General features: G+C 37.6%; 3 protein-coding genes and 1 non-coding gene across 4 annotated transcripts; 1 reads left to right on the top strand and 3 right to left on the bottom strand.

Annotated features, from left to right (window-relative positions):
* Positions 1 to 3,135: 3,135 nt before the first annotated feature.
* Positions 3,136 to 5,749, bottom strand: LOC145076196 (uncharacterized). Its single transcript, XM_079022157.1, has 5 exons — positions 5,448 to 5,749; positions 5,080 to 5,374; positions 4,699 to 5,004; positions 4,239 to 4,582; positions 3,136 to 4,159 (listed from the first exon to the last, which is right to left on the bottom strand). The coding sequence occupies exons 1-5, from the start codon at positions 5,747 to 5,749 to the stop codon at positions 3,136 to 3,138; spliced, it is 2,271 nt and encodes a 756-aa protein (XP_078878283.1).
* A 5,460-nt stretch (positions 5,750 to 11,209) lies between these two features.
* On the bottom strand, positions 11,210 to 11,590 carry LOC145076195 (uncharacterized). Its single transcript, XM_079022156.1, has one exon. The coding sequence runs from the start codon at positions 11,588 to 11,590 to the stop codon at positions 11,210 to 11,212; it is 381 nt and encodes a 126-aa protein (XP_078878282.1).
* Positions 11,591 to 21,630: 10,040 nt separating this feature from the next.
* On the bottom strand, positions 21,631 to 22,729 carry LOC145076194 (uncharacterized). The gene is made up of 2 exons (XM_079022155.1): positions 22,031 to 22,729; positions 21,631 to 21,636 (listed from the first exon to the last, which is right to left on the bottom strand). The coding sequence occupies exons 1-2, from the start codon at positions 22,727 to 22,729 to the stop codon at positions 21,631 to 21,633; spliced, it is 705 nt and encodes a 234-aa protein (XP_078878281.1).
* Positions 22,730 to 23,837: 1,108 nt separating this feature from the next.
* Positions 23,838 to 23,944, top strand: LOC145077503 (small nucleolar RNA R71). The gene has a single exon (XR_013693246.1). It is a non-coding gene; the product is annotated as a small nucleolar RNA R71 (small nucleolar RNA).
* The last annotated feature ends 1,507 nt before the right edge of the window (positions 23,945 to 25,451 follow it).

Below are 25,451 nucleotides of genomic sequence, written 5' to 3'. Positions count from 1 at the left end.
AAAAGTTTACATTTTCTTTAACCTTTTCTTTATAAAAAGTATTCCAAAAACGAAAAACCTTTAGAAACATTTGTGAACGATGATCAGTAAAGGATGAAAAAAAAATCAATGTTTCAATCACATGTTACCTTAAAAACGTTCTATAATCATATTTGATCGAGTAAATTGAGTTACTTACCGATCATCTACACACCAAATGATAATAGCATTGGTAATAGTTAGTTATCAATATGAATGTTTTAAAATATAATACGAACAAGTGCTAATTAAAACATTAGGGCGAGGAACGGAACTAAAGCCTGCAAAAATCGATCCAACCTGTTAACCCAATCCAAAATTAGTGAGTTAGATTGAGATTTTCAGTTCATTTGAGTTAAATTGATCAACCCAAAGGGCTTCTAGCCCAGAGGTATCCGGTATTAATGTTCAAGTTTCGAACTCGATATAGGTGGAATAACTTAGGAGTAGTTTAGTATATTTGTTGTTTAAAATAAAATAAAATAATAGGTTGGATTAAGTAAAAATTATTAACCCTCCAATCCATTAAAATTTAATATATATTTAATTTAAAAAGTACTTGAATATTATCATGTTTAATCAAAGCAATAATTTATAAATTATAATGTTGTGTTATTATTTATATTAAAAAAAAATCCAATCTTATTTCTCTTACTTTTTCTTAGCACCGACAGTATTAATCACTCTTCAAAATCATTTCGAAATTAAATATTTTTAATGTTATTTGAACAATTTATGTGTTCGTGAATTAGGATTGTACTAATTTATCATACTTTGAAACTTTATTTATGTTTGGAACTAATTTAATTGGTGTAATATTTAGTTAATGTATTTTTTTTTTAAATGGGTTAACCCAAGTTTAATCAATTTATGTAGTAGGTTGAGTCTGGAACTACATAAAAATGACAGTCTGATGACAACTCGTTTATCTAAAATGTTGGGTTGGGTTGGAAATATTAATCCATTTAAATAAACAAGTTGGATTGGGTTGAAAACTTCAACCCAATTAATAAATGGGTTGAACTCGAACCCAACTTAAGTAGACCCATTATCACCTCTAAACGATACCTTCCCGCCAAATTCAACTCACTATTATTTCAACTCCAAATTAACTTTTATCTCTCTTTTCTCTTTTCTCTCTTCCATCTTTCCTAACCTACAACACATAAAACTAAATATTTTTTCCTACTCCATTTAACTTTTAATTTGAAAAATGTAACGCCCGCAAATTCGGGCTAGTCAACTTAGAGACAATAAGCGTTAAAAATGACTTTTTGATGGAAGATTATTGGAGTATAATCTTAACCAAGTTATAGTATATATCACAAGGGTTCCATACATATAAAGTGATAACATTGCCACATGATTATGATAAAGAGAAATTACAAGGGTTCTCAAATGAAAAGCATAAAGAATACAAAGAATAAAGCAGATATAAATACTAGCTAGACAAAACCCTAATGTGCTAAAGACTAAAGGGCACATAAACAAGCGGGCTAATAATATAAAGGCCCCCCCCCCCCCCCCCTCAAACTCACAATGCCACAACAATAAGCATTGGGAGTTTGTCACATAAGAACACCGAAACCGAGAAGCCGATAGAGCCTTCGTAAAAATATCCACAAGCTGCAAGGTTGATGAAACAAACGGAAGCGAAATGGTCCCGAGCTATAGGTGATGATGGGTAAAATGACAATCAATCTCAATGTGCTTCGTCCGCTCACGAAAACCAGAACTCTTCACAAATTGTATCACACTTTTGTTATCACAATGCAATGGAGTGGATGAAGAAATGTGAAATCCCATATCCGCAATCAACCACCGTAACCTGATAATCTCACTTGTAGTTACAGCCATAGCACAATATTCAGCCTCCATGGAAGATCTAGAGACAACATCCTGTTTCTTGCTCTTCCATGAAATGAGAGACTCTCCAAGAAATACACAAAATCCAGTGGTGGACTTACGATCATGGCGATCACCATCCCATCAGCATCACTATGGGCACGTAACTCAAGAGAAGACGTCGAGGGAAACAAGAGGGTCTGAAATTGAGTGCCACGAAGATATCTCAGAATACGGAGAACGACTCCCCAATGAACAAAGGTAGGATCAGTAATAGACTGAATGACAATGTGAACATCATGAGAAATATCTGGACGAGTAACTGTGAGATAGACCAAACTTGCCACGACAGTACGATAAAGATTCGGATCGGACAAAGGAACACCATCAATAGGAGAGTAGCGTGCATTGGTTTCAAGAGGAGTATCAACAATCCGATTTTCAGAGAGGCCCACCCTTGTAAACAAGTCAAATATATATTTAGTGTGGGAAAAAAGATACCCTTTCTTAGACTGAGTTACCTCAATACCCAAGAAATAACGCAGCAAGCCCAAATCCTTCATAGAAAATCGACGAGCTAGATCATGCTTCAAAGACTCAATACCACCATGGTCATCGCTATAATAATCATGTCATCCACATATAAGGATAGAAGAATTCGTCTTCCACTCGGCATCTAATAAACAAAGCAGAATCATGATTACTCTGTACAAATCCAAGAGAGGTAATTAATGTGGAGAATTTCTCAAACCAAAAATGAGGGGATTGCTTGAGACCATACAAAGCTTTGCGAAGCCGACAAACCTCACCCGACCGGTGCTGAATTCCTGGGGGAGGAGTCATATAAACCTCTTCATGGAGGTCACCATTCAAAAAATCATTCTTGACACCCATTTGAAAGATCTTCCACCGTCGAACGGATGCAACTGCAATCATAGTACAGACTGTCGTCATCTTTGCAACTAGGGCAAATGTCTCCTCGTAGTCAAAACCATAATGTTAGGAATACCCTTTTGCTACAAGTCTGGCCTTGTACCGCTTAACAGACCCATCAACTTTTGTTTTTATCTTGTACACCCAATGACAACCTATCGTATGTTTCCTAGGAGGAAGGGAAACCAAATCCCATGTATGAGTCTGATGAAGAGCAGTGAGTTCCTCAGCCATAGCATTCTGCCAAAGAGGATCTAAAACAACTTCTTTATATGATTTAGGTTCAGACAGATGATGAATGCTCGCTATAAATGAAGCAAATGGTCCTGAATATGTAGACTAAGAAAAATCTGGAAGCTTGGTGGACTTGACAGGACGAGTCGATCTCCTGAGAGGTGGTGGTGGAGTTAGATCCTCAATTTCAAGAATCAGAGGAGCAGGCTCAGGAACAGGTGGAGTCGAGGAACTCTCTGAAGAAGTGGGTGTTTCATGAGCTGAAGGATCAGGTGGAATAGATGGATCTCTAGCCTCTATCTCTTCATTAAAAGGATCAATATGCAGAAGATCAGACTTTGTTACATTGTGGGTTGTAGCAGGAATCGAGTAGAAAGGAATATGTTCCAAAAAAGTGACATGCCGGGAAACATATAAATTCTGACTCACGTGATCATAGCAACAGTATCCTTTCTGTCTAATACCATACCCCAAAAATACACAAATAGCAGATTTCGGCCCCAGCTTGTTCCTTTCAACATGAGGACGAAGAACAAAACAAGTACATCCAAAAACTCGTAAGGAAGAGTAGTCTAGTAGATGACCATATAGCTTCTCAAAAGGAGACATTATTGAATTTAATGAAGTAGGGACATGATTAATCACATAGACAACAGTTAGGACTGCTTCTCCCCAAAAGGCACCAGGGACCTGCGTAGATAGGAGCAATGAGCGGGCAACCTCAACTATACGACAGTGTTTTTGTTCTGCTACACCATTTTGCTGAGGTGTGTCAGTACACGAGGACTGGTGTATGGTACCTTCAGAAGCAAGTAGCTGAGTAAAATCATTAGAGGTATATTCAACCCCTAAGTCACACCTGAAGCACTTAATCACAACCGAATGTTGAGTTTTAACAAGAGCTCTAAAATTGTTGTAAATATCAAAGAAATCAAATATGCGTTTCATAAGATAAACCCATGTATATCGAGTATAATCATCTATAAAAGATACATAATAGGTTGACCCACCCTTTATGGATACTGGTGCAGGACCCCACACATCAGAATGAATAATGTCGAAAGGAGCCATTGAACAAGACATACTTTTATTGAAAGGTAAAGCAGAGAATTTTGCCAGTTTACAACCACTACAATTAGAAATATCACAAGTGTTTAAAAGACCCAAAACACCACTAGATGTTGAAAAAACTCAAACGTGATACATACACATGTTCCAAACGAGAATGCCAAAGATAAAACTCAGATGACAAATGACTCAAACGAAAAGAAGATAAATCAATGTTGGAGGCAGCAACAACAGATACTTTGAGAACCTCCAATACATACAGTTCCCCCACCCTACGGCCGGTCCTAATCATCTTCTGGGTGTGTTGATCTTGTATAACACAGACATAATCAGAAAAGAACACCCAGTTACCAGACTTACATAGTTGAATGACTGAGGCAAGATTCAAAGTAAGTTTGGGAATGTAATAAACATCAGGGAGAGTGATATGAGAAATAGAGACAGACCCAAAACCCTTAACTAGCATAGATGTATCACTAGCAGACTTAACATAAATAGATGACACTTGCGACAAAGAAGTAAATGATGACAAATGAGGAGTCATATGATGGGTTGCACCGGAATCTAAAATCCACAAAGATGAGGGAATACTTGATGTACCAGATGAGTAGGACCATAATTAGACATAGATGCATACATGGAAGTGGGATCAGAGGCCAAATATTGTCTGGAACTCTCAAACACCTTGGGATCCAATGCAGATGGTGGCATGTTTCCAACAGATTCTATATCAACTGGTGGTATAGCAGCATCAACAAACTGTGAAGTATGAGGGGTCCATTGAGAAGTACCAGAGGAACGTGGCTGAAACTTCTGTTGACCATACCTATTTTGTTGTCCCGACTGAGGTTGACTAGATTTACCCTTGTTGACTAACAATGGAAACTGAGCTTTCCAATGATTTTTCTGTTTGCAGAATACACACTCATCATAAGCAACCCTTGAAGTTTGTTAAGACTGATTAGAGGAAACAACAAGCACATCAGGATGGGGAGTAGGAATAGAGGTTGCTTTAAACCCTTTATCCGCATGAGACTTGATACGAGTCTCTTCTACAATTAACTCATGGACAACATAATCCACTGAGCGAAGAGGATAGCAATGAAGAATGGTTCCACGTAGGCCTTCAAAATCAGAATGCAATGCCATCAAGAACTGGACCAAGCATTTTTCTTCCCTCTTAGCAATGTAAGGCTCAAAATCTTTTAACTCTTTAGATTCAGTAAGAGCCAATTGATCCCACATATCAGACATAACAACATAGAAATCAAATAATCTGGTCATTTTGTTGAAGGTCACGAATATCATATTCTAACTGGTATTGTTTAGCAAAGTTGGACCGAGTATACAGTCTCTCCAAGTGATTCCAAACTTCATTTGTTGTGTCATATTTAGCCACCTGCATACCAATAGACTGGGTAACAAAGTTATTAATCCAAGTAATGACCTTGGAGTTATCAATCTCCCAAGCATCAAGCAACAAATCAAAATTCTCAGTTTGAGGCACTGAGGGTTTGGCTTTAGTCACGGTGACATAGCCCCACATATTCTTCCCACGAAGGAAGTTCTTCATAGAGTAACGCCAATACGTATAATTCTTTCCATCTAGACGAGTACTGATTGACTGAAGGGAATCATCATTTCCAGTCATGTTGACAATGAATAAATAACCACAATAACAGTATAGCAATCTGAGAATGAGAGGAGTAACAAACCAGCAGAAACAATCAATCAGACAATAAGAAATCGAACAACAACAACGAATCAAAAGCAACAGCAAACGAATATCATAAAACAAACGAAATTCACCAACAAAAACACATCAACAACGGATACCAGCAATAGCAAACGAAAAGTTTGATCTGCGCCACAGATGAGTGTTCCAAAGGCTTCTAACAATGTATCAAACCTCTGCTCTGATACTGATGTGTGTAAAATGCACTTGTTTTATCCCTACTTTTATTAATATATTTAGCACACAAAGGTAGTGAACCTGTCTTTTAGTGGTATAGTTTAGTAAGTAAGGTATCGAACTCAGGGAATGGAAAATTAAACTAATAACTAATTTTAACTAAAAAACAATTAATGAAAGTAAAAGGTTTTCTTCTAGTTTTACAAGACTAGAAACTTAAGCATACCATAAAACACTTAATTAACTAAATAACTAAAGCAAACAACTAATTCACCAAATTTGATAAAGATGTTTCTATTTAGGTTCAACCAATTCACTCCTATGGTTATTTGTATTTATGATAGATTAATTATTATTGGCTACCAATTAAAGTGGTTAGGTTCATGTTCATTACTCCTAGCCCTTAGACAATTAACTAATTTAAGCGGTGATCAAGTGTTTAAACTAATTAATTCCCTAGATTAATAATTTGGATTAAATAAGATTTGTAGTGGTTAATCAATTTAGTAATTCAATTAACCTCTTGTTTGATGGTTTCTCAAACAAGCTCACACATTAATCTAATTATTGTCTCATTAATCTTAGTTTCATAATCATTATTCCTAAGCATATGAGTTAGTGTTCACATAGACATATGAGGTTAACAACTAAGAGATTTTCACGCAACTTAATTGTCTTCCAATTAACAGAAAATAATCGTGATTAATGCATAAGGGTCTTTAACAAACTTAATTAATAGATCACCAATAAACAATTAATCAAAAACTAAGAATTAAAACATAGGAGTTCCTTGGTATTCCCCAAACAGAAACAAAAACGAAATTAGCTCATAGTTGCAGTAAAATCACACACAAAAACAAGTTTAACTAGATTAGACATACTCAAATCCTAAAGCTAAGTGGAATGATTAACCTAGTTGCTTCAATTCTTCAAAAGGTTGGAGATTAGAATTCCTCAGCGTCTTCCAGGGCTCTCAATCGCAGAAGGATCTTCAAAAATCGCCAGAAAAGTAGTCCCATCAGATAAAGGTTTGATTTTTATAGATATCTCAAAACAGGGGGTATTCGGCGAGTAGCAGACCCAACTCGCCGAGTAGACTCGTTGTTATCCGTCTTGAATCAGGAGTCGTGGCTATCTTCTGGAATATTCAGCTGGACTCGCCGAGTATACTCGTGTACTCGCCGAGTAGATGGGCTTTTGTTCCTCAATCTTCATTCTTTGGTCTTCAATTGCTTTCCCTTGTTCCCTTTCACTCCCAAGCATGTCTTTTGGACTGAAAACAAAATTTTAACAATATTAAGTACCTTTTGTCCATATTATTCACATAATTAGTTAAAAATGAATACAAATGTGTATTAAATAATTAACAAATTATGCACATATCAAAATACCCACACTTGACTTTTGCTTGCCCCCAAGCAAAACTAAATTTTAAACATATTAAAATCACATATGACAACTCCAATCTAACCCAGCCATTATGCCAAGACCGCAACGCATGCATTTGTGTCTAAAATTTTTCCTAAGGACCTCGCATACTCCAAATACTCACAATCCTCATAAACACTTTCCCACTCATCCCGAACTATGCTCATTTTATGCAACCCTCCGAATCCATCCGCAGAAAACCTCTTACCCTCAAGGTGTTTTTAATTGAGCAACCCAAGCATACATAATCTAGAATTACAACTTTTCGATACCACTATGGAGCTCTTTTGGAATTCTTCACTTCCTTTGATAATTTGATCTTTGATCTCTTTGAATTCACCACCTTTATTATTTGATTTTTGGTATCTTCAACTTTTTGAATTTCTTGGAATTTTGATCTTTTGATCTTTTGATCTTCACTTTAATTGCTCCAAAACTCTTACAACTTTTCTTGTAATTCACTCTTTTTTTTACATGTACCTCTTTTTTTTTTTTTCACTCAAATCCCTACATGCTTAAGCAGGGGCGCTCAATCTCAACCTTTATTGGCTAACAATAACAATTTTCCTGGATACATTTCAGGTTTAGGCTGCTAAACATATTGCATCCCTCGGGCCAAGCGGGGTCGTGTTTTTGTCCCATGATTTCACTGGAATAAGGAAGCCACAAATGCACCAGAACGTATATAGGCTCAACTAAACATTTGAGTTTTCATGCAATTATCAACACAATTCTAACATGGAATCCTAATTTTACTTTTACCAAAATTTTCTAAATTAAATTCTAAGTAATATTTTTGGTATGCAACAAATTTTTTTAAAATTAGCCTAAATTAAGATTCTAAGTTTTCTATTTATGTGACCAACCCCCTACCCCACACTTATTTTATGCAATGCCCTCATTGCATATTATGCAAACAAAAATGCAAATATAAAGAGAGAATTGGAACATACTCCCCTGGGGTAGCAGTCGATAGGTTGACACTCTTTTCTTCAGCTCCTTCTTCTCTTGACTTTAACCATGGGAACAGCTCATCCATGGATCGGGTGTCATGCGTCTCGTGTGGTTGACAACTCGAAAATTTCACGGAACAAGCTTCTTTATAATATCTCCAGAGACAATTCCTCACAAGAAATGGGTAAATGTTGCAGTGAAAGTGCCCAAAGCAGTTCTGGAATTCAAAAATTAGCAGCCTACTCGGCGAGTAGTAGCGTGGACTCGGCGAGTAGATCTTGTCTTAGAACGATGTCGTGCAATAACTCAGGTACTCGCCGAGTAGAATTTGTGCACTCGGCGAGTAGAACTGTCAGTTTCAAAATTAATATAACTGATGCTCCATTCGACTCTGGTTTGGAAATGCAAACTGAGCCTCTCTTCTAATTCCTTCAGTAATAGCACACTCCATTACTCTCAACTTTCACGGACTCAATCCTAAGGACAAAACTCCATTTTTTTCTTGAAAATCTCTTAATCCCTTCTTGACCCTCACAAATTAGCATGCCTCCTAATCTTCTATCCTGAAAAAAAAAATTAAACAACTAAAAGTGACACTAATAATCAACCACAAAAACAAACATCATCCAAGTGTTTTAACATTTGTCCAAAACATAATCAAAACATCATAAACATAAAAACATAAAAGAAAACAATTCTTCATCATTCATCCTCCATATTGGCTCCTCCCGTGCCACTTCCTTCTTCTCCGACTCTCCTCCTCATTCGCTCATCCCAATCCATAATATATGGATATCCGGGACCGGGCCTTGGGGCGATATTCATTTGTTGAAAAATATATTCAAAAGATTGGTTATTATAGTTCACCCCTCGCCCAATGTCATCTAAGTAGCGGCAGTACTCTAATTGGTTCCATCCGTGATTGTCCTCCTCCACCGGAATAACCGGTCGGTCTTCTTGCACCCGCTCACTACGCTGTCTGACCCGCCTCCCCGGCTCCTCCGGAATCGCCGGCTCGTCTTCATGTGGGATGGTGAATGAGTCACCAAACTTCTCGATTATCCTTTCCCTCCGATATAATGCCGTGTTGAATGGTGGAGGGTGGATAACCGTGAGTGCCCGAGCTTGCGGCAGATCTAGTATCTCAAATGACTTGGCCAGTCGAGTGATAAACATGCCCCCATTGATTTTTGAATTGATTTTCTCCTTGACCGCCCCTTCGGCAAGGAATTTGGCAATGCAGTAGGGGATGTTGCAAAAGGATTTGGGAGTAATGATACTCCATAAATAGAAAATGTCAAGGGTTGGGACCTTGTCCCAATCCTTCCGCTGGTTGATGGTGCTGGCAACAAATCGGTGAATGAGGCGGTGGATTGGTGAGCGGATGTGGCCTTCTTGGGTGGTGGAAGGTATATAAACTCGGTTGGCGATCGTGTTCCACCATGTTGAAGCCACCACTGCCTCGGGAAGTTCTTTGTGGTAGTTTTCCAAGAATGCTTCAAAATCTTCTGTCATCATCATGCTCTGATCATAGATCCCCAACCTCCAAGAGAACTCAGCAATGCTGTATTGTCGCAGCTCTCCACCCAAAGAAAAAGAGATTATGTTGGGATTGTAGTACTCACTACCACCTCGGAATGAGATGGTAGCGAAAAATTCCCAGCACAACTCAACATGCACGGACTCCTGAATTTTGAACAATTATAACCACCCATCACACGTGATGGTGGTGTACCCCAAACTGCATTCTTTCACCAAATAAGGTGTAAGCTCCTCCTCCAACCCTACATTGCCCAGCCAACCCCAGTCAACCGCGTTCGGTAGATGAATTTCCTTTTACTTGAGGGCCTCCAATCTGTTTCTAGCCCTTGTTTGGAATGACTTAAAAGTTATGTGTTGAGAAGAAAGCCATGGAATATCACTTTGGCTTCCCCCACGCGAAGACTGCCCCCTTCTGGCCATGGTTCCTGCATACAAACACCAAAAAACACACCAACAATCAATACCCAGTAATTAAAAACAAAGAAATTGGGTCTGAATAGTCATCTACTCGCCGAGTACACGACCTACTCGGCGAGTAGGATGAACATCGGGACTGTATAATTATCGGACCTGTGTATAGCGTCTGATAATCCAATTTTCCACAGGGGTTTGTTGTAATGACCTATCTAACCATCAATCATAAAGAAATTCATCCTAATATTACCTAATTCATGGCTAATTCGAAACCCTAGAATTTGAGGAAACCCCCAAATCCGAAATCAAGCAAAATTGGGGCAAATCTACGATAAAGATCGAACCTTTAACGAGTTTATAGTGTAAAGATGTTACCTTTTTGGTTGAATGATGAGAATCGAGTAGAAAATCGGAGAGATTGGACGAACTCGCGAAAATCGCCTGGCTGCTCGAGGATTTGCTGTGCACGGTGAGTATGAGGTGAAATGGGTGAAAAACCCTCTTTTTTACAGACTTATATTTCACTCGTGTAAATCGGCTACTCACTGAGTACATATGCAATTACGCGTTTTTTCGGGTTACTCGGGCAGGTACTCGCCGAGTATACGGTCCTACTCGGCGAGTAATCCTTACAGATTGAAAAATTTTGTGACAATTTTAAAGAATTTATGTATTTTCTCATTTTTTAAACCATCCACCCCACACTCTAGGCATTGCTTGTCCTCAAGCAGTTATGTTCTCAAAAATAGATGAAGAAAAGAAAAAAAATAAAGAAAAGGAAAGAAAATGCAAACTTGAAACTCGGGTTGCCTCCCGAGAAGCGCTTCTTTTTAGGGAGTCATTAGCTGGACTCCTCCCCTTCTACGTGGTTGCAATCCCTTCCAACAACAGCACCTCTTCCATTCCTTCATTCCAGGGGACTCCTTCATATTTTTTAACCCTATGACCATTGACCTTGAAAGGCGTGCCATCTCTTGATAATAGCTCTATAGCACCATGTGGAAACACCGTCTTCACTAGAAAAGGAACATCCCACCTTGACTTGAGTTTTCCCGAGAAAAGCTTCAGTCTTGAGTTGAAGAGCAACACTTTTTCGCCTTCATGAATGTCTTTATCTTTAATCCTTTTGTCATGCCACATCTTGGTCTTCTCTTTATAAAGCCATGAGCTAGAGTATGCATCATTCCTCAGCTCCTCAAGAGCATTCATTTGCATTAACCGGTTGCTCTTTAGTTCATCCATGTTGAAGTTACAACTCTTTAAAGCCCAAAACGCCTTATGTTCTAGCTCCACCGGTAAATGGAATTGCTTTCCATAAACTAACCTATATGGTGTGGTACCAATAGGTGTTTTGAAAGCTGTACGAAAGGCCCAAAGTGCATCATCTATCTTATCCGACCATTCCTTGCGATTGCTCCCCACCGATTTCTCCAAAATTCGCTTTAAGGCTCGATTTTTCACTTCGATTTGTCCACTAGTTTGTGGATGGTTTGATGTGGAAAACTTATGGGTGACCCCATATTTCTTTAACACCTTTTCCAATTGATCATTGGCAAAATGCGTGCCTCGGTCACTTATAAGGGCTTTCGGGACTCCAAATCATGAAAATAGTTTCTTTAAAAACCGTACTACCACCCGTCCGTCATTTGTTGGTAATGCCTGTGCTTCCGCCCATTTGGATACGTAATCCACCGCCACTAGTATGTATTTGTTTCCTTTAGACATGGGAAATGGTCCCATGAAGTCAATTCCCCACACATCGAACACCTCGCATACTTGGATACTATGTTGTGGCATTTCATTTTGAGATGAAATGTTTCCCACCCTTTGACAAGCATCACATTCTTTGACAAATTGGGTTGCATCTTTAAAAATTGTGGGCCAATAAAACCCAATGTTAAAGATCTTCTTTTCCGTGTAGTGTGCTCCATGATGTCCACCCGTGGGCCCGCTATGACAATGCTCTAGTATTTTCCGTCTTTCCTTCCCGAATACGCATCTTCGTATGATTCCATCCGCACAGCTTCGGAAGAGGTATGGCTCATCCCAAAAGTAATATTTTAATGCAGCAAAGAATTTCTTCTTTTGTTGACTGATAAAGTCTTTCGGGATGTATTTTGTAGCTAAATAATTAGCTATGTCCGCGAACCATGGCTCTTCTCCCACTGTCACCATAATGTACTCGTCCGGGAAGTCGTCTCCAACTTTATCTTCTTGCAATTGTGGGTTCTCAAGCCTTGACAAGTGGTCAGATGCCACGTTCTCCATTCCTTTCTTGTCTCGTATCTCTATGTCAAATTCTTGAAGAAGTAGCACCCATCGTATCAGTCTTGGCTTGGCATCCTGTTTGGAAAACAAATACTTGATAGCCGAGTGGTCAGTAAAAACAATAGTTTTAGATAAAACCAAATAAGGGTGGAATTTGTCAAAGGCATACATCACAGCTAGTAATTCTTTTTCAGTGGTGGTGTAATTTTCTTGGGTTGGGTTTAGAGTCTTGCTAGCATAATATATGGGTTGAAAGTGCTTATCAACCCTTTGACCAAGGACAACTCCTAATGCATAGTCACTAGCATCACACATAATCTCAAAAGGTAAGTTCCAATTTGGTGCAATAATGATCGGGGCATTAGTTAGTTTTTCCTTTAAAAATTCAAATGCCTCTAAACACTCTTTAGTGAAATCAAATGGTGCATCTTTTAGTAGTAATTGTGTTAGAGGTCTAGTTATTTTGGAAAAATCTTTTATGAAACGCCGGTAAAAACCCGCGTGTCCTAGAAAACTCCTAATGCCCTTCACATTAGTTAGTGGGGGTAATTTGGCAATAGTGTCTATCTTTGCCCTATCCACTTCAATTCCCATTTTGGAGATCTTGTGGCCCAACACTATACCCTCCTTGACCATAAAATGGCATTTCTCCTAATTGAGTACCAAGTCGGTTTTTTCACACCTAGCAAGCATTAAATCAAGATTAGTGAGACAATCATGGAAAGATGATCCAAAAACGGAAAAATCGTCCATAAAAACTTCCATGAAATTTTCCACCATATCGTGGAATATAGCTGTCATACACCTTTGAAAAGTCGCGGGTGCATTGCATAACCTAAAAGGCATGCGTTTATAAGCAAAAGTCCCACTTGGGCAAGTGAATGTGGTCTTTTCTTGGTCCATTGGGTCTATGGGTATTTGAAAATAACCCGAAAATCCATCTAGAAAGCAATAATAGCTATGGCCCGATAATCTTTCTAACATTTGATCAATAAAAGGTAAGGGAAAATGGTCTTTACGAGTGGAATCGTTTAGCTTTTGATAATCGATGCACACTCTCCAACCGGTTACCGTTCGTGTCGGAATTAGCTCGTTCTTTTCGTTGGTTATGACCGTCATCCCTCCTTTCTTGGGCACCACTTGGACCGGACTCACCCATGGACTGTCGGAAATGGAATAGATAATTCCCGCATCTAAGAGTTTGACCACTTCCTTCTTGACTACTTCTTGCATATTCGGGTTTAATCTTCTTTGGTGCTGTACAACCGGCTTTGCTCCTTCTTCCAGATTGATCTTGTGGGAGCAATAGGATGGGCTTATTCCCTTTATGTCGGTGATGCTCCATGCTATGGCCCGTTTCCGCTTCTTCAACACTTGCACGAGCTCTTCTTTTTCAGAATTGGTCAGGTCAGAGGCTATAATTGTTGGATTAGTGTCTAAGTCCATAACTATTTTGGTATGTACTTGACCCGATGGTGCATGGTCCTTTTGGGTTGCCTTCACCAAAGCAACTTGAATGGAGAAATAAATAAAGAGAGAGAGGTTATTATGATTTATTAATATGTTATAAGAATAATATATTAAAGGAGAAATCATATTTGTTTAATTAATATTGGTCAATAATTAATTAAGAATTAATTTTGTGATCAAGTGTAATTAATTAAACTAGAGGGGCTGAATTGTAATTATGTGATAGTTACAAAATAAGGTAAGGATTATCTTATATATATGGTGGACGAATTTGAAGTGATAATCACTTAGAATTCGACTATGATAAGGATTCAAGGATTATCGTATGGGTTGCTTGGTGGATAAGCAACTAGATAAGGATAATGACTGAAACTCTATCTTTACACCTATATAAACCCCCTAGGGCTTAGGAATTCGTCCAACCCTTCCCAAGAAGTCCTAAGGAAGAATTCCTACCTCTCTCCTCTCTCTTTATACCTTCTCCATTTGCTCTTGGTGTTTGTAAGCCATTAGAGGAGTGACACTTGTGACTCTAAGCCTTCCAAAGCAAATTCAAAGAGGAATTGGGATTGTTATTGCTACATAACAATCAAGGTAACATCACAAACCTAATTATATGTTAATATTGATTTCCATATGCTAGAGTTAGGGTTTATGGTCTTGGATTCAAAGCATGTACAATAGAGAAACCTAGATCCAAGCATTAGGGTTTGTATGAGCACATAGGATGTCTTATGACTAAAACCCATCAGTGGTATCGGAGCCTTGATTGGTTTCTATTGTATTGATGCTTGATATTTTTGAAAAATTCGATTTTTGGTGTTTTGGAGGCTGGACTCGCCGAGTCCATAGCTGAACTCGCCGAGTCCAAGGTGACTCGACGAGTCTAGGCTTGACTCGACGAGTCAACTCGTCAGATAGAGCTTATCTCAGGATTTCTTGCTGTTTTTACATTGGGATAGTTACCTTATCATGTTAGATCAATATTAATCCGATTATATGATATATTTGACTATATTTTTAATGTAATTGAAGATATTTATCAATTAATAAGATAATTGTTTCCTTATAAGATAATTGATTAATTATTTTAAGAAAATTGATAAATTATTTTGCAAGAAATCATCAAATATGGATAATTATGTGATTAAATGTTAATTTGAATTATTTGTTATTTGATCCTTGTTGTTGTGAAAAGTTTCATATTTGGCCCTTTAGGTTTTATAGTTTAAATTTGAACCCCAAAAGTTTTGTTGTTTTAAAATTTAAATAGTTGAAACCCTAATGTTTTGAAAAAGGTTTCAAAACTTGCCCTCAAGTTTTGGAATTTAAATTTTGATTAATTGTTTAATTTTGATGTATATTTAAATTCTAAACCCTAATGTGTTGAAATGTTTCAAAACTTGCCCTCAAGTTTTGGAATTTAAAAGTTGATTAAAAGTTTAATTAGGAATGTTAAATTCTAAAACCCTAGCATAGTTTTGAAAAAGTTCAAATCACACCCTTATGGTTTTATTAATTAATTAAGGTGTATAATTAAAAGAAGTTTAATAAATCCATAAAAGTTTAGGTTTACAATTTAATTGAATTAAAAGTATAATTGTTAAATTAGACCACCCAGTATTTTGAAAGTATAAAATACACCCTATACTGTATATAACATTAAAAGTCTAACATTATATATATATATATATATATATATATATATATATATATATATATATATATATATATATATATGAGTAAAAGTCAGTCTTACCGTTAGTAGGCCTCATTCACGAAGCTAGTCTATAAGGGGTGTTTAAGGAAATTGCCTATAAAATGGCGATTGAATGGGTATCCACTCTTACCCACCGCACTCTTGACTAGTGGAGGGTCGTTAGCCGAACGGGTAGGATAGGACAAAACCTTCCATTATAAGTATAATGAAGTATAAAAGTAACTAAATGTTTTCATAAATTCCCAATCTTAGTTACTTAGGCAAAAGTGAATTGATGCAATTCCATGAAATTACACTTTGTGCCCTTGCGAAGACGTTAGTGGAGCGTGTGTGGTTAACCGACACACTAAATGGTTCTAAGCAAAGGTAGCAAAGGGTGACTCAATGTTTGTCATAGTTCGGTGGAGCGTGTGTGGTTTACCGGCACATCGAATAGGTGACTGTAACATGTGAGGGCACCATGTAAGTTTGCATGGTTATTCACACCCGCTTTGTGATCATCGGCATCCCAGTCACAAACAAGAGGGGCATATCGAGATTTAAACATGCCATTGAAAGTTCAATGAATCTCAAAGGATCTAGGAGTTTTCATAGATTTAAAACTTAAATTTCTTTTTCGTTTTTTATGGTGGAAATTAGTGAATCGTCATTCACTTACCTTCAAATATTCTGCAATTAGGGTTACGGCATCCCTCTCCCGAGTTGTAGAATATTGTGTTGGGTCCTAGCCTTAGTATTTCATTTGGGTGATTTACTAAGGAATCAATCAATCAACTAACTTGAATATGTTTTTCTCCCGTTTTGTAGATGTCAAAGTTCGACAACTATGGTCTTCCCAAATCCCGTGGAACAAGCATTCCACATGAAGATGGTATTCCACGATTCAATCGAGGAACGAGAAATCATGCTTCACTTCCTCCTCCTCCTCCTATTGTTCTCCCCAACCCACAAGATCGAAGAATTGAAAGGTTCAATATCACTAAAGCCCTATTGGAAATGAAACATGAAGATGGTAAACCCGTGTGTGCCCACGTTCTAGGAATGAAATCACACATTGATAGGTTGATAATGTTGGGTGTGTCATTCCCAGATGAGTTGGCTGTGAATTGGGTTTTGCAGTCACTTCCTGAATCATATAATGAGTTCAAAAGAAAGTATTATATGATGAATCATGACAACAACCTCATTGACCTAACTTACATGCTCATTGCTGCTGAATCAGAAATGATTTGGCAAAGCAATGGAGCGTATTTGTTGGAAAAGTCAACCGACCATGCTTCCGAGGACGTTCTAGGAGAACCGACCTGCGTTTACTGCCAAAAGAAAGGGCGTTGGATACAAGTCTGGCCAAAGAGCCTGAAGAGTCCAGAAGATGGGAGAGTCAAAGAGTATGGCTGCGCTTCAGGTAAAATCCACTATCTAACTCCATTAAGTTCCTATTCATTAATTCTTAATACATAATGTAATAAGATTGCATTTGAATGTTTTATAGGATTGGTGAAAAGAAAGGAAGCTTGGTGAAAGAGCAAGATGAATCTAATCACAAGGAATGGATCTTGATCGCATGGACTTGAAGATTAGATTTTGATCTTAGATAGTTATGATAGAGTTGTTAGAAAATTTTCTTTTGAAATACATAGTTTTCAATGGATTTTGCATTGTAAGGACAAATGTTTTCCGCTGCTTTTATAAATAAAATAAATTTTTGTTTGACTTATTTATTTATTTGTTTATTTCCTTGCAATGAAATCGTTATGAAAATTGGTGTTTGCATATTTCTACAACAAATGGATTTGGTTCTTATTATATTATGGAAAGTCGAGAATTTACCAAATAGGGAGAGTTTCTCATCGCCCAAGTTTCAATTGGACAGAAACTTGGAATCATGCAACGTGGATGCACGATGAATGAGAAATTTCGTATTTGGAAATTAGACTAATTTATTGACAAAGTGTCAAGTGAAGGACTAGGAGATCGAGTACACAAAGTTGTGTGTTGATCAAAGTCCACCATAAGAGTAACGAGATATTCGTCATGATTTACTAAAGGTTTAGTAAATATGATTATACTTATAAGATTAAGTGTAATTCTGAATTGATTGAAAAAGTTTAAATCAATAGTAGAACGAATAACAAGAATCTAGTAGGCAGAGAGATAAAAGTTTCTCCATTCTAAGAAGAAGGGAGAGTACCTTTTATGCTTTATGATAGGTCTTAATGATTAAGAACCATATCTCAATTGATCCTCTAAGTGAGTCTTGGTACAATTGTATGTCCAAGAAGAGGAATCAAAGATTGAAGAAATGGTCAAATCAAAAAGTCAATCATACTTCGTTCCAAAACAAGTCTTAGAGTTAAGATTGTGACATTGAGTGAAAAGTATTAAGAAGGTTTATAACATTCATCAATTGTGGAAAGTTGTGATGTCTTGGATAAGACAAAGACCAACTAAGACCAAAATTATGAAGTGTTTTGTTTTGATAAAAGCTACACTAACTCTTGAATATTTGTTTGTCAAGAAATTTTTTGACAAGAGAATCGTATATGTCAAGGAGTCAGTGGGAGTCTTAATGGTCTTGAAAGGTTTCAAGAACAAATCAAATAAACCTTATCGATCATCACTAGCACACGAGTTGAGGTTTACAACCTATCGTGAAGACATTATTTTGTTTATGTGCCAATCCAATCAAGTTAATTATGCATGTGAGTTCTATAAGTTCTCATTTGAACACATAAATGGCAAAGCACCTTAATCGATGAAAGGTACATTGATAGGAAAGGGTGAGCTGCTTAACTACTTGGAAGACATGGTGGGCAGCTGTGCTACCAAAAGACAAGAAATCAAGATTAAGAAAGTTCGGTCCATATGAGTTTGAATTTGTCGTAAACTTTGGTTTTAACAAATTCACATGGATAGGAACACATACACCGTTTAAATCTAAGTGTCATAAGATTTCCTCCTTCATGAAAATGATTGTGAGGAAATGCTTTCACTAAGAAAGATTTTAAGAAGATAGTGATTGTAAAGTTGCATTCTCGAATTCGATTATGGTTACGATATCCCTTTCCATAATTTGAATTGTGAGGTTTGGCAATTAGTCTTAATTGTTTAGACACACATATGAACTATCGAAGGCAAAGGTATATAAGTTCAAGAAGCCTTGATAAAAGATTATCAAAGCACTAAATATTAGAAACATGAACTTAAGAAATTCAATAAGTATTGTCTTTCTGGAAGTTAAGATGTTTATGAATACATGTCGATGATAGTGGGAGCATAAATGTTATGATTGTATGATTATTAAGGAAAGTATTGCAAGTTGGCAATATTAATTATAGAAAACAAGAGTCATTCCTTGCAAAGTTGTAAGGATGGAATAGTTGTTTTGCTATAATTAAGGGAGATAATATTATGCTTCATTTCAAATCTAAAGGATTAGGTTGTGGAATGTTAATAAGTTTAGTTAAAGGTACATAGTGTGTTCTTAAAATTTCAATTATGATTACGACATTCCTCTTCACAATTCGAATTTTGAGAACATAGCTTATAAAACATTATGCGTCGTGTCCCATACGCTTCGGGTATAGGATCGATTGCAAATGCTTTAATTTTTGACCATTCTAAAATTTTCCAAATGTCTAGCGCATTTAGAGGGAAAAAGGACTAGAATCGGTTTTGACTAAAATAATTAAACAACTATCAAAGGACAATCCAAAGTTCGACGAGGATTGGTCGCTTGTGAGTAGTTGGAAGCATGGTATTGAATGGACCATATCGACATTATTATGAATAGAAAAGATTCTATTAAGAATGAGTTGTCATATGGAAATTATGGAAATGTTTCCATACCGGATGGACCATATTGACATCATTACGAATAGATAAGATTCTATTAAGAATGAGTTGTCATATGGAAAATATGGAAGCGTGTCCATATTGGGAATTGAATATTGAAAATCTATGTCTAGATTAGAAACTTTTACGCAAAAGGATGTTCAAAGGAATGTACTTTGAGTGAGAGACATCATATCTAAGGAATTGTCTTGTAACAATCTCCGATAGAGGACTTTGTAATATCATTGGCAATAGTCTTTGTGACTTTGGTGCAGTGACATTACGAAAGGATCGTTGCGTAAAGTGTTAGAATCTAGCATATTCTATAAGTAGCAAGAATTTGATATTCTTTCACTTAGGAAAAAGGATTTGGAGTTGTGAAATGAGAATGGTTGGAAATGTATTCCATTTGATCTATTTCACAAAAGTAAGAACCATAGGTATACATTGTGTGCATGCTAAGAAGCATAGGACAAGTGTTGTAATTCAAGTAAGAAGTTGATTATCCGAAACGACAAATAATGAGTAATCGATATGGTGATAAATAAAAGGTGTTTTATTTATGCTCAAAGGTTTGAGGCCATATGGGATTAGTATTATTCTTGTGTTTCACTTTGCATGTTTTGACTTCCAGAATAATTTAATTGGTTAAGAACAGTCGAATTATTCGAACGGGCCACAGTCGTTCATATGTTGGAAGTAGATATGAATGAAGACTGTCGTGAATTGGTGTGTGGATTGTCTAAAGAGCATTAGACATAAGCAAATGTCTGCTGCAACGTTCATGAGTGCTTATGAATATGAATTTGAGCATTGGATCAAACCCACACTCACTTGGATCACTCCATGAATTGTATCACGAGTGATTGGTGAGACGATAACATCTTATACTCTTGAAACCGAGATGTGTGAGTTGTATCTTGCGAATCGGTTGCACATTGATAATATGTAAACGCACTAGTAACTTGGTGTTACAAAACATATTATTGTGTGTGATTCGGTGCGTAAGTGCAAGCGAGCATTGTATCAAAGTTTATCCGTTCCTTTTATCCAAAGTAGGATAAAAGCGATATCTTTGGGCCCCTCGATGGTTTAGTGATGACAAACGTAAATGCTCGGCCGGGCTAGGGCTAATTTGATTTGTTCAATTAGTCAGTCGTCATAAATCAGAAATCGAGAAGTAGTACAAAGAGAATGATTTGAAATCATATCTCATATGATATCTAGAATGGAGGAATATATGATCCCTTATCTAAGGACACGCGTATCTGATAGGATCAGAGTTGATAGCGGCTCTGGAAAGCTACGATTGCAGATCAGGATTTGAAGTCATACGCATAATAGTTGTTAGACTTATCCATGTGGGAGATTGTTGGATTAGTGTCTAAGTCCGTAACTATTTTGGTATGTACTTGACCCGATGGTGCATGGTCCTTTTGGGTTGCCTTCACCAAAGCAACTTGAATAGAGAAATAAATAAAGAGAGAGAGGTTATTATGATTTATTAATATGTTATAAGAATAATATATTAAAGGAGAAATCATATTTGTTTAATTAATATTGGTCAATAATTAATTAAGAATTAATTTTGTGATCAAGTGTAATTAATTAAACTAGAGGGGCTGAATTGTAATTATGTGATAGTTACAAAATAAGGTAAGGATTATCTTATATATATGGTGGACGAATTTGAAGTGATAATCACTTAGAATTCGACTATGATAAGGATTCAAGGATTATCTTATGGGTTGCTTGGTGGATAAGCAACTAGATAAGGATAATGACTGAAACTCTATCTTTACACCTATATAAACCCCCTAGGGCTTAGGAATTTGTCCAACCCTTCCCAAGAAGTCCTAAGGACGAATTCCTACCTCTCTCCTCTCTCTTTATACCTTCTCCATTTGCTCTTGGTGTTTGTAAGCCATTAGAGGAGTGACACTTGTGACTCTAAGCCTTCCAAAGCAAATTCAAAGAGGAATTGGGATTGTTATTGCTACATAACAATCAAGGTAACATCATAAACCTAATTATATGTTAATATTGATTTCTATATGCTAGAATTAGGGTTTATAGTCTTGGATTCAAATCATGTACAATAGAGAAACCTAGATCCAAGCATTAGGGTTTGTATGAGCACATAGGATGTCTTATGACTAAAACCCATCAATAATTGCTGGCTTTTGGTTGCCTTCTTCGAGAAAAGTATACTCCAAATGATCTGGTAGAGTTTTAAGCTCCGGTTTTTGGTTCTAACTGCTGGACTCGCCGAGTGCAGGTAGGGTACTCGGCGAGTTTGTGGCTGTATTCACGACTTTTGCCTTTTCTTCAGGGGTACTCGGCGAGTAGATCGGCCCTACTCGGCGAGTAGAGCTGTCAGTGTTCTTCACCAATTCTTCGTAGTCGGCTTCTTCCAGCAGTCTTTCAATTTCCATCAAGTCTTTTTCTGGATCAAATTCTTCATCGTCAGTTGTGAACTTGATGGAATCTTCAGTTATGCATTCCTCCAATAATTCGTCTAACATATCGATTGAGAATGTCGTGTCATCACTATTCCTTGAATACTTCATAGCTTGGTCCACCCCAAATGTGACTGAATCTTCTCCTACCTGCAAGGTGAGCTTTGAGTCCCTCATGTCTACTATAACACTTGCCGTGTTGAGGAAGGGTCTTCCAAGGATGATTGGCACTTGTTGATCCGCCTCCATGTCTAGAATGATAAAATCAGCGGGAAAGACGAATTTGTCCACCTTGACTAGTATGTCTTCGCATATGCCTCTTGGGAAGGTGACTGTTTTGTTTGCCAAGTGTATTGCCATGCGAATTGGCCTTGGTTCCGGGAGATCCAGCTTCTTAAAGAACGAATATGGCATTAGATTCACACTTGCTCCCGAATCGGCTAAGGCATGAATGGTGGTCAAGTTGCCAAATTGGCAAGGTAAAGTCAAACTCCCCGGATCACCTTTCTTCTTTGGTAGCTTATTTAGCATAGCAGCTGAGCAGTTTTCATTGAGTACTACCTTCTTCACTTCTTCTATCTTCCTTCTATTAGTGAGAATTTCCTTAAGGAACTTTGCATACTTGGGCATTTACATGACGGCTTCAATGAAGGGTATGTTGATTTGAAGAGTCTTGATATGATCTAGAAACTTCTGATACTCCTCTTCCTGCTTCTCCTTCTTAGCTCGGGCTGGGTATGGCATTGGAGGCTGGTAAAGTTTTTCAGGAATCTGCTTGGTGGGATTTTGTGATGTACTCGCCGAGTCCATACATGGTACTCGGCGAGTTGGACTGTCAGATTGTATGTCTTGGTTCTCTGCTTGCTTTTCGGCCTCCTCCTTCTGTGATTCCTTGGATGACTCAGTCTGAATAGGTTCCAGGGGAGTGATTATCTTCCAACTTCTTGTTGTGACTATGTTTATGTGCGCGCCTCGTGGGTTATTTTCAGTTTTGCTAGGAAGTTCGCCCGGTGACCTTTGGTTGATTTGTTGAGCTAGTTGTCCAAGCTGCATCTCTCTATTGTGGATAGATGCTTGCTGGTTCCTAAGCATGGTCCTTGTTTCTTGAATTGCAGCATCATGATCACTATGTCTTTTTTTCTGAGGCAACTACAAATTTGGTGAGCATTTCTTCCAAGCTTGGCTTCCTCTCTTGCACTAGCTCCTCCTTTTGGTAGAACCCTCTCCCTTTTTGCCTAAACCTTTCTCCTTTTGGTAGAACCCTCTCCCTTTTTGCCTAAACCTTTCCTCCTTGGCTTTCTTGTACTCTTCATAAGGGAGCCACTCCTTCTTTTGCTTGCGCCAGTCTTCATCAAATTGGTCTCCACTTGAGTAACATACTTGCGCCTTCTTGTTGCCATTCTCATCTAAATCACAGTCTCTAGTGAGGTGAGGCCCATTGCAGTTTTCACAACCCACCCGAATGGCATGGATTGTTTGATCCATCTTATCCATCCTCCTATCCATGGTTTTTAGCATAGCCATGACCGCGGATAAGTCTTCAGTAGCTACATAAGCGGCTCCCCTAGTGACATCATGCCTAGGGTTGTGGTATTCTCTAGAGTGTTTAGAGAATTCTTCAATCAATTCTTTGATCACCGGGGGTGGCTTCTTTGTGAGCGGGCCTTGCGAGTCTAGTAACTGCCTGGTTGTGACATTGACTCCATCATAGAAGATGGATACTTCTTGCTGGCTGTTTAGGTCATGGTGTGGGCAGTTTCTTAGTAAGCTCTTGTACCTCTCCCATGCTTCATATAGCGACTCTCCAGCTTGTTGTTCAAAGTTAGCAATGGCCTTCTTCAACTTGGCTATCTTGGAAGGTGGGAAAAAGTGATCAATGAATTCTTCTTTCATCTTGGCCCAAGTGGTGACTGATCCGGGGGAAGTGACTTGAGCCAGTCTTTTGCAGCACCTTTGAATGTCACCGGAAGCATACGAAGTAGCTGGGTCTCGCGGGGCACATTTGGAACATTGAAGTAATAAGCTACATCATTGACTTCATCCAAATGTTTGTAGGCATCTTCATGGTCTTTTCCATAAAAGGTATTTCTTTAAGTAAAGCTAGGATATGACCCTTTAGCTCGAAGGTAGCAGTCGCGGAAATTGCGGGTTGCGCAAGTCCCGGGCCAGTGTCGTCTCGCATCCTCTTCTTCCATTCTCCCATGGGGATTTCATCAATGTTAGCCATTGTGATAGCTAACTCTTCCTCGGACTCGGTTTCGTGCTCGTATGTCGGGTCCTCTTCTTCCTCGATCTCGTACTCGATATCTTCCTTCGCCGGTTCGTCGATTACTAAGGAAGCGTTGGATGCTCCTGATTTGCTGCTCTTCTTTTTCCCAAAAACAGTCTTCAAATTGGACAAGGGTGACTTCTTTGGTGTAATCGAACTCTCCACGTCCTTTCCCTTGTTTCTTTTCAATGCGGTTTCGGGATCTTCAAACGGGGGTACCAGCGGGGTGTTTGATCCTCTGGTCATGAAAGTCCTGAAATAAACAGAATAAAAGCGTAAAAAGAACAAAAAAATGTACTAAAAGAAATCGAAAATTAACTGCTAATTACGCTTGTACTCGCCGAGTAGGTGCGACTGCACTCGGCGAGTACCAGTGTGTTTTTGAAAAAATTATAAACTTAATATTAAAACTAAAACAGATACTAAAACCTAATTACTAACTACTAAACTGCAATAAAATAACTTTATGCAAGTAAACTCACACAAAGGATCGAAAAAATTAGGAATTAGATTAATTATTTAGAACCGTTCTCCAGGAACGGCGCCAAAAAACTTGATGTGTGTAAAATGCACTTGTTTTATCCCTAGTTTTATCAATATATTTAGCACACAAAGGCAGTGAATCTGTCTTTTAGTGGTATAGTTTAGTAAGTAAGGTATCGAACTTAGGGAATGGAAAATTAAACTAATAACTAATTTTAACTAAAAAACAATTAATGAAAGTAAAAGGTTTTCTTCTAGTTTTACAAGACTAGAAACTTAAGCATACCATAAAACACTTAATTAACTAAATAACTAAAGCAAACAACTAATTCACCAAATTTGATAAAGATGTTTCTATTTAGGTTCAACCAATTCACTCCTATGGTTATTTGTATTTATGATAGATTAATTATTATTGGCTACCAATTAAAGTGGTTAGGTTCATGTTCATTACTCCTAGCCCTTAGACAATTAACTAATTTAAGCGGTGATCAAGTGTTTAAACTAATTAATTCCCTAGATTAATAATTTGGATTAAATAAGATTTGTAGTGGTTAATCAATTTAGTAATTCAATTAACCTCTTGTTTGATGGTTTCTC

Source organism: Lactuca serriola, chromosome 9 (assembly GCF_051521515.1).
Source record: "Lactuca serriola cultivar US96UC23 chromosome 9, Lser_US96UC23_V15, whole genome shotgun sequence".
NCBI classification, from domain to species: domain Eukaryota; kingdom Viridiplantae; phylum Streptophyta; class Magnoliopsida; order Asterales; family Asteraceae; genus Lactuca; species Lactuca serriola.
The sequence above is the reverse complement of the archived record's forward strand: the minus strand, read 5'-3'. Positions and strand labels throughout refer to the sequence as shown.

Excerpts from the sequence above, each read along its gene's own strand:
- LOC145076196 (XM_079022157.1), bottom strand. The coding sequence starts at position 5,749 with ATGACTGGAAATGATGATTCCCTTCAGTCAATCAGTACTCGTCTAGAT. Across the intron at positions 5,005-5,079 it reads TTCCTACTCCCCATCCTGAT|AAAAATCATTGGAAAGCTCA; the intron begins GTGCTTGTTGTT and ends TTCTGCAAACAG. Across the intron at positions 4,160-4,238 it reads CATTCTCGTTTGGAACATGT|TGGTTGTAAACTGGCAAAAT; the intron begins GTATGTATCACG and ends TTCTAATTGTAG.
- LOC145076195 (XM_079022156.1), bottom strand. The coding sequence starts at position 11,590 with ATGGATGAACTAAAGAGCAACCGGTTAATGCAAATGAATGCTCTTGAG.
- LOC145076194 (XM_079022155.1), bottom strand. The coding sequence starts at position 22,729 with ATGCCCAAGTATGCAAAGTTCCTTAAGGAAATTCTCACTAATAGAAGG.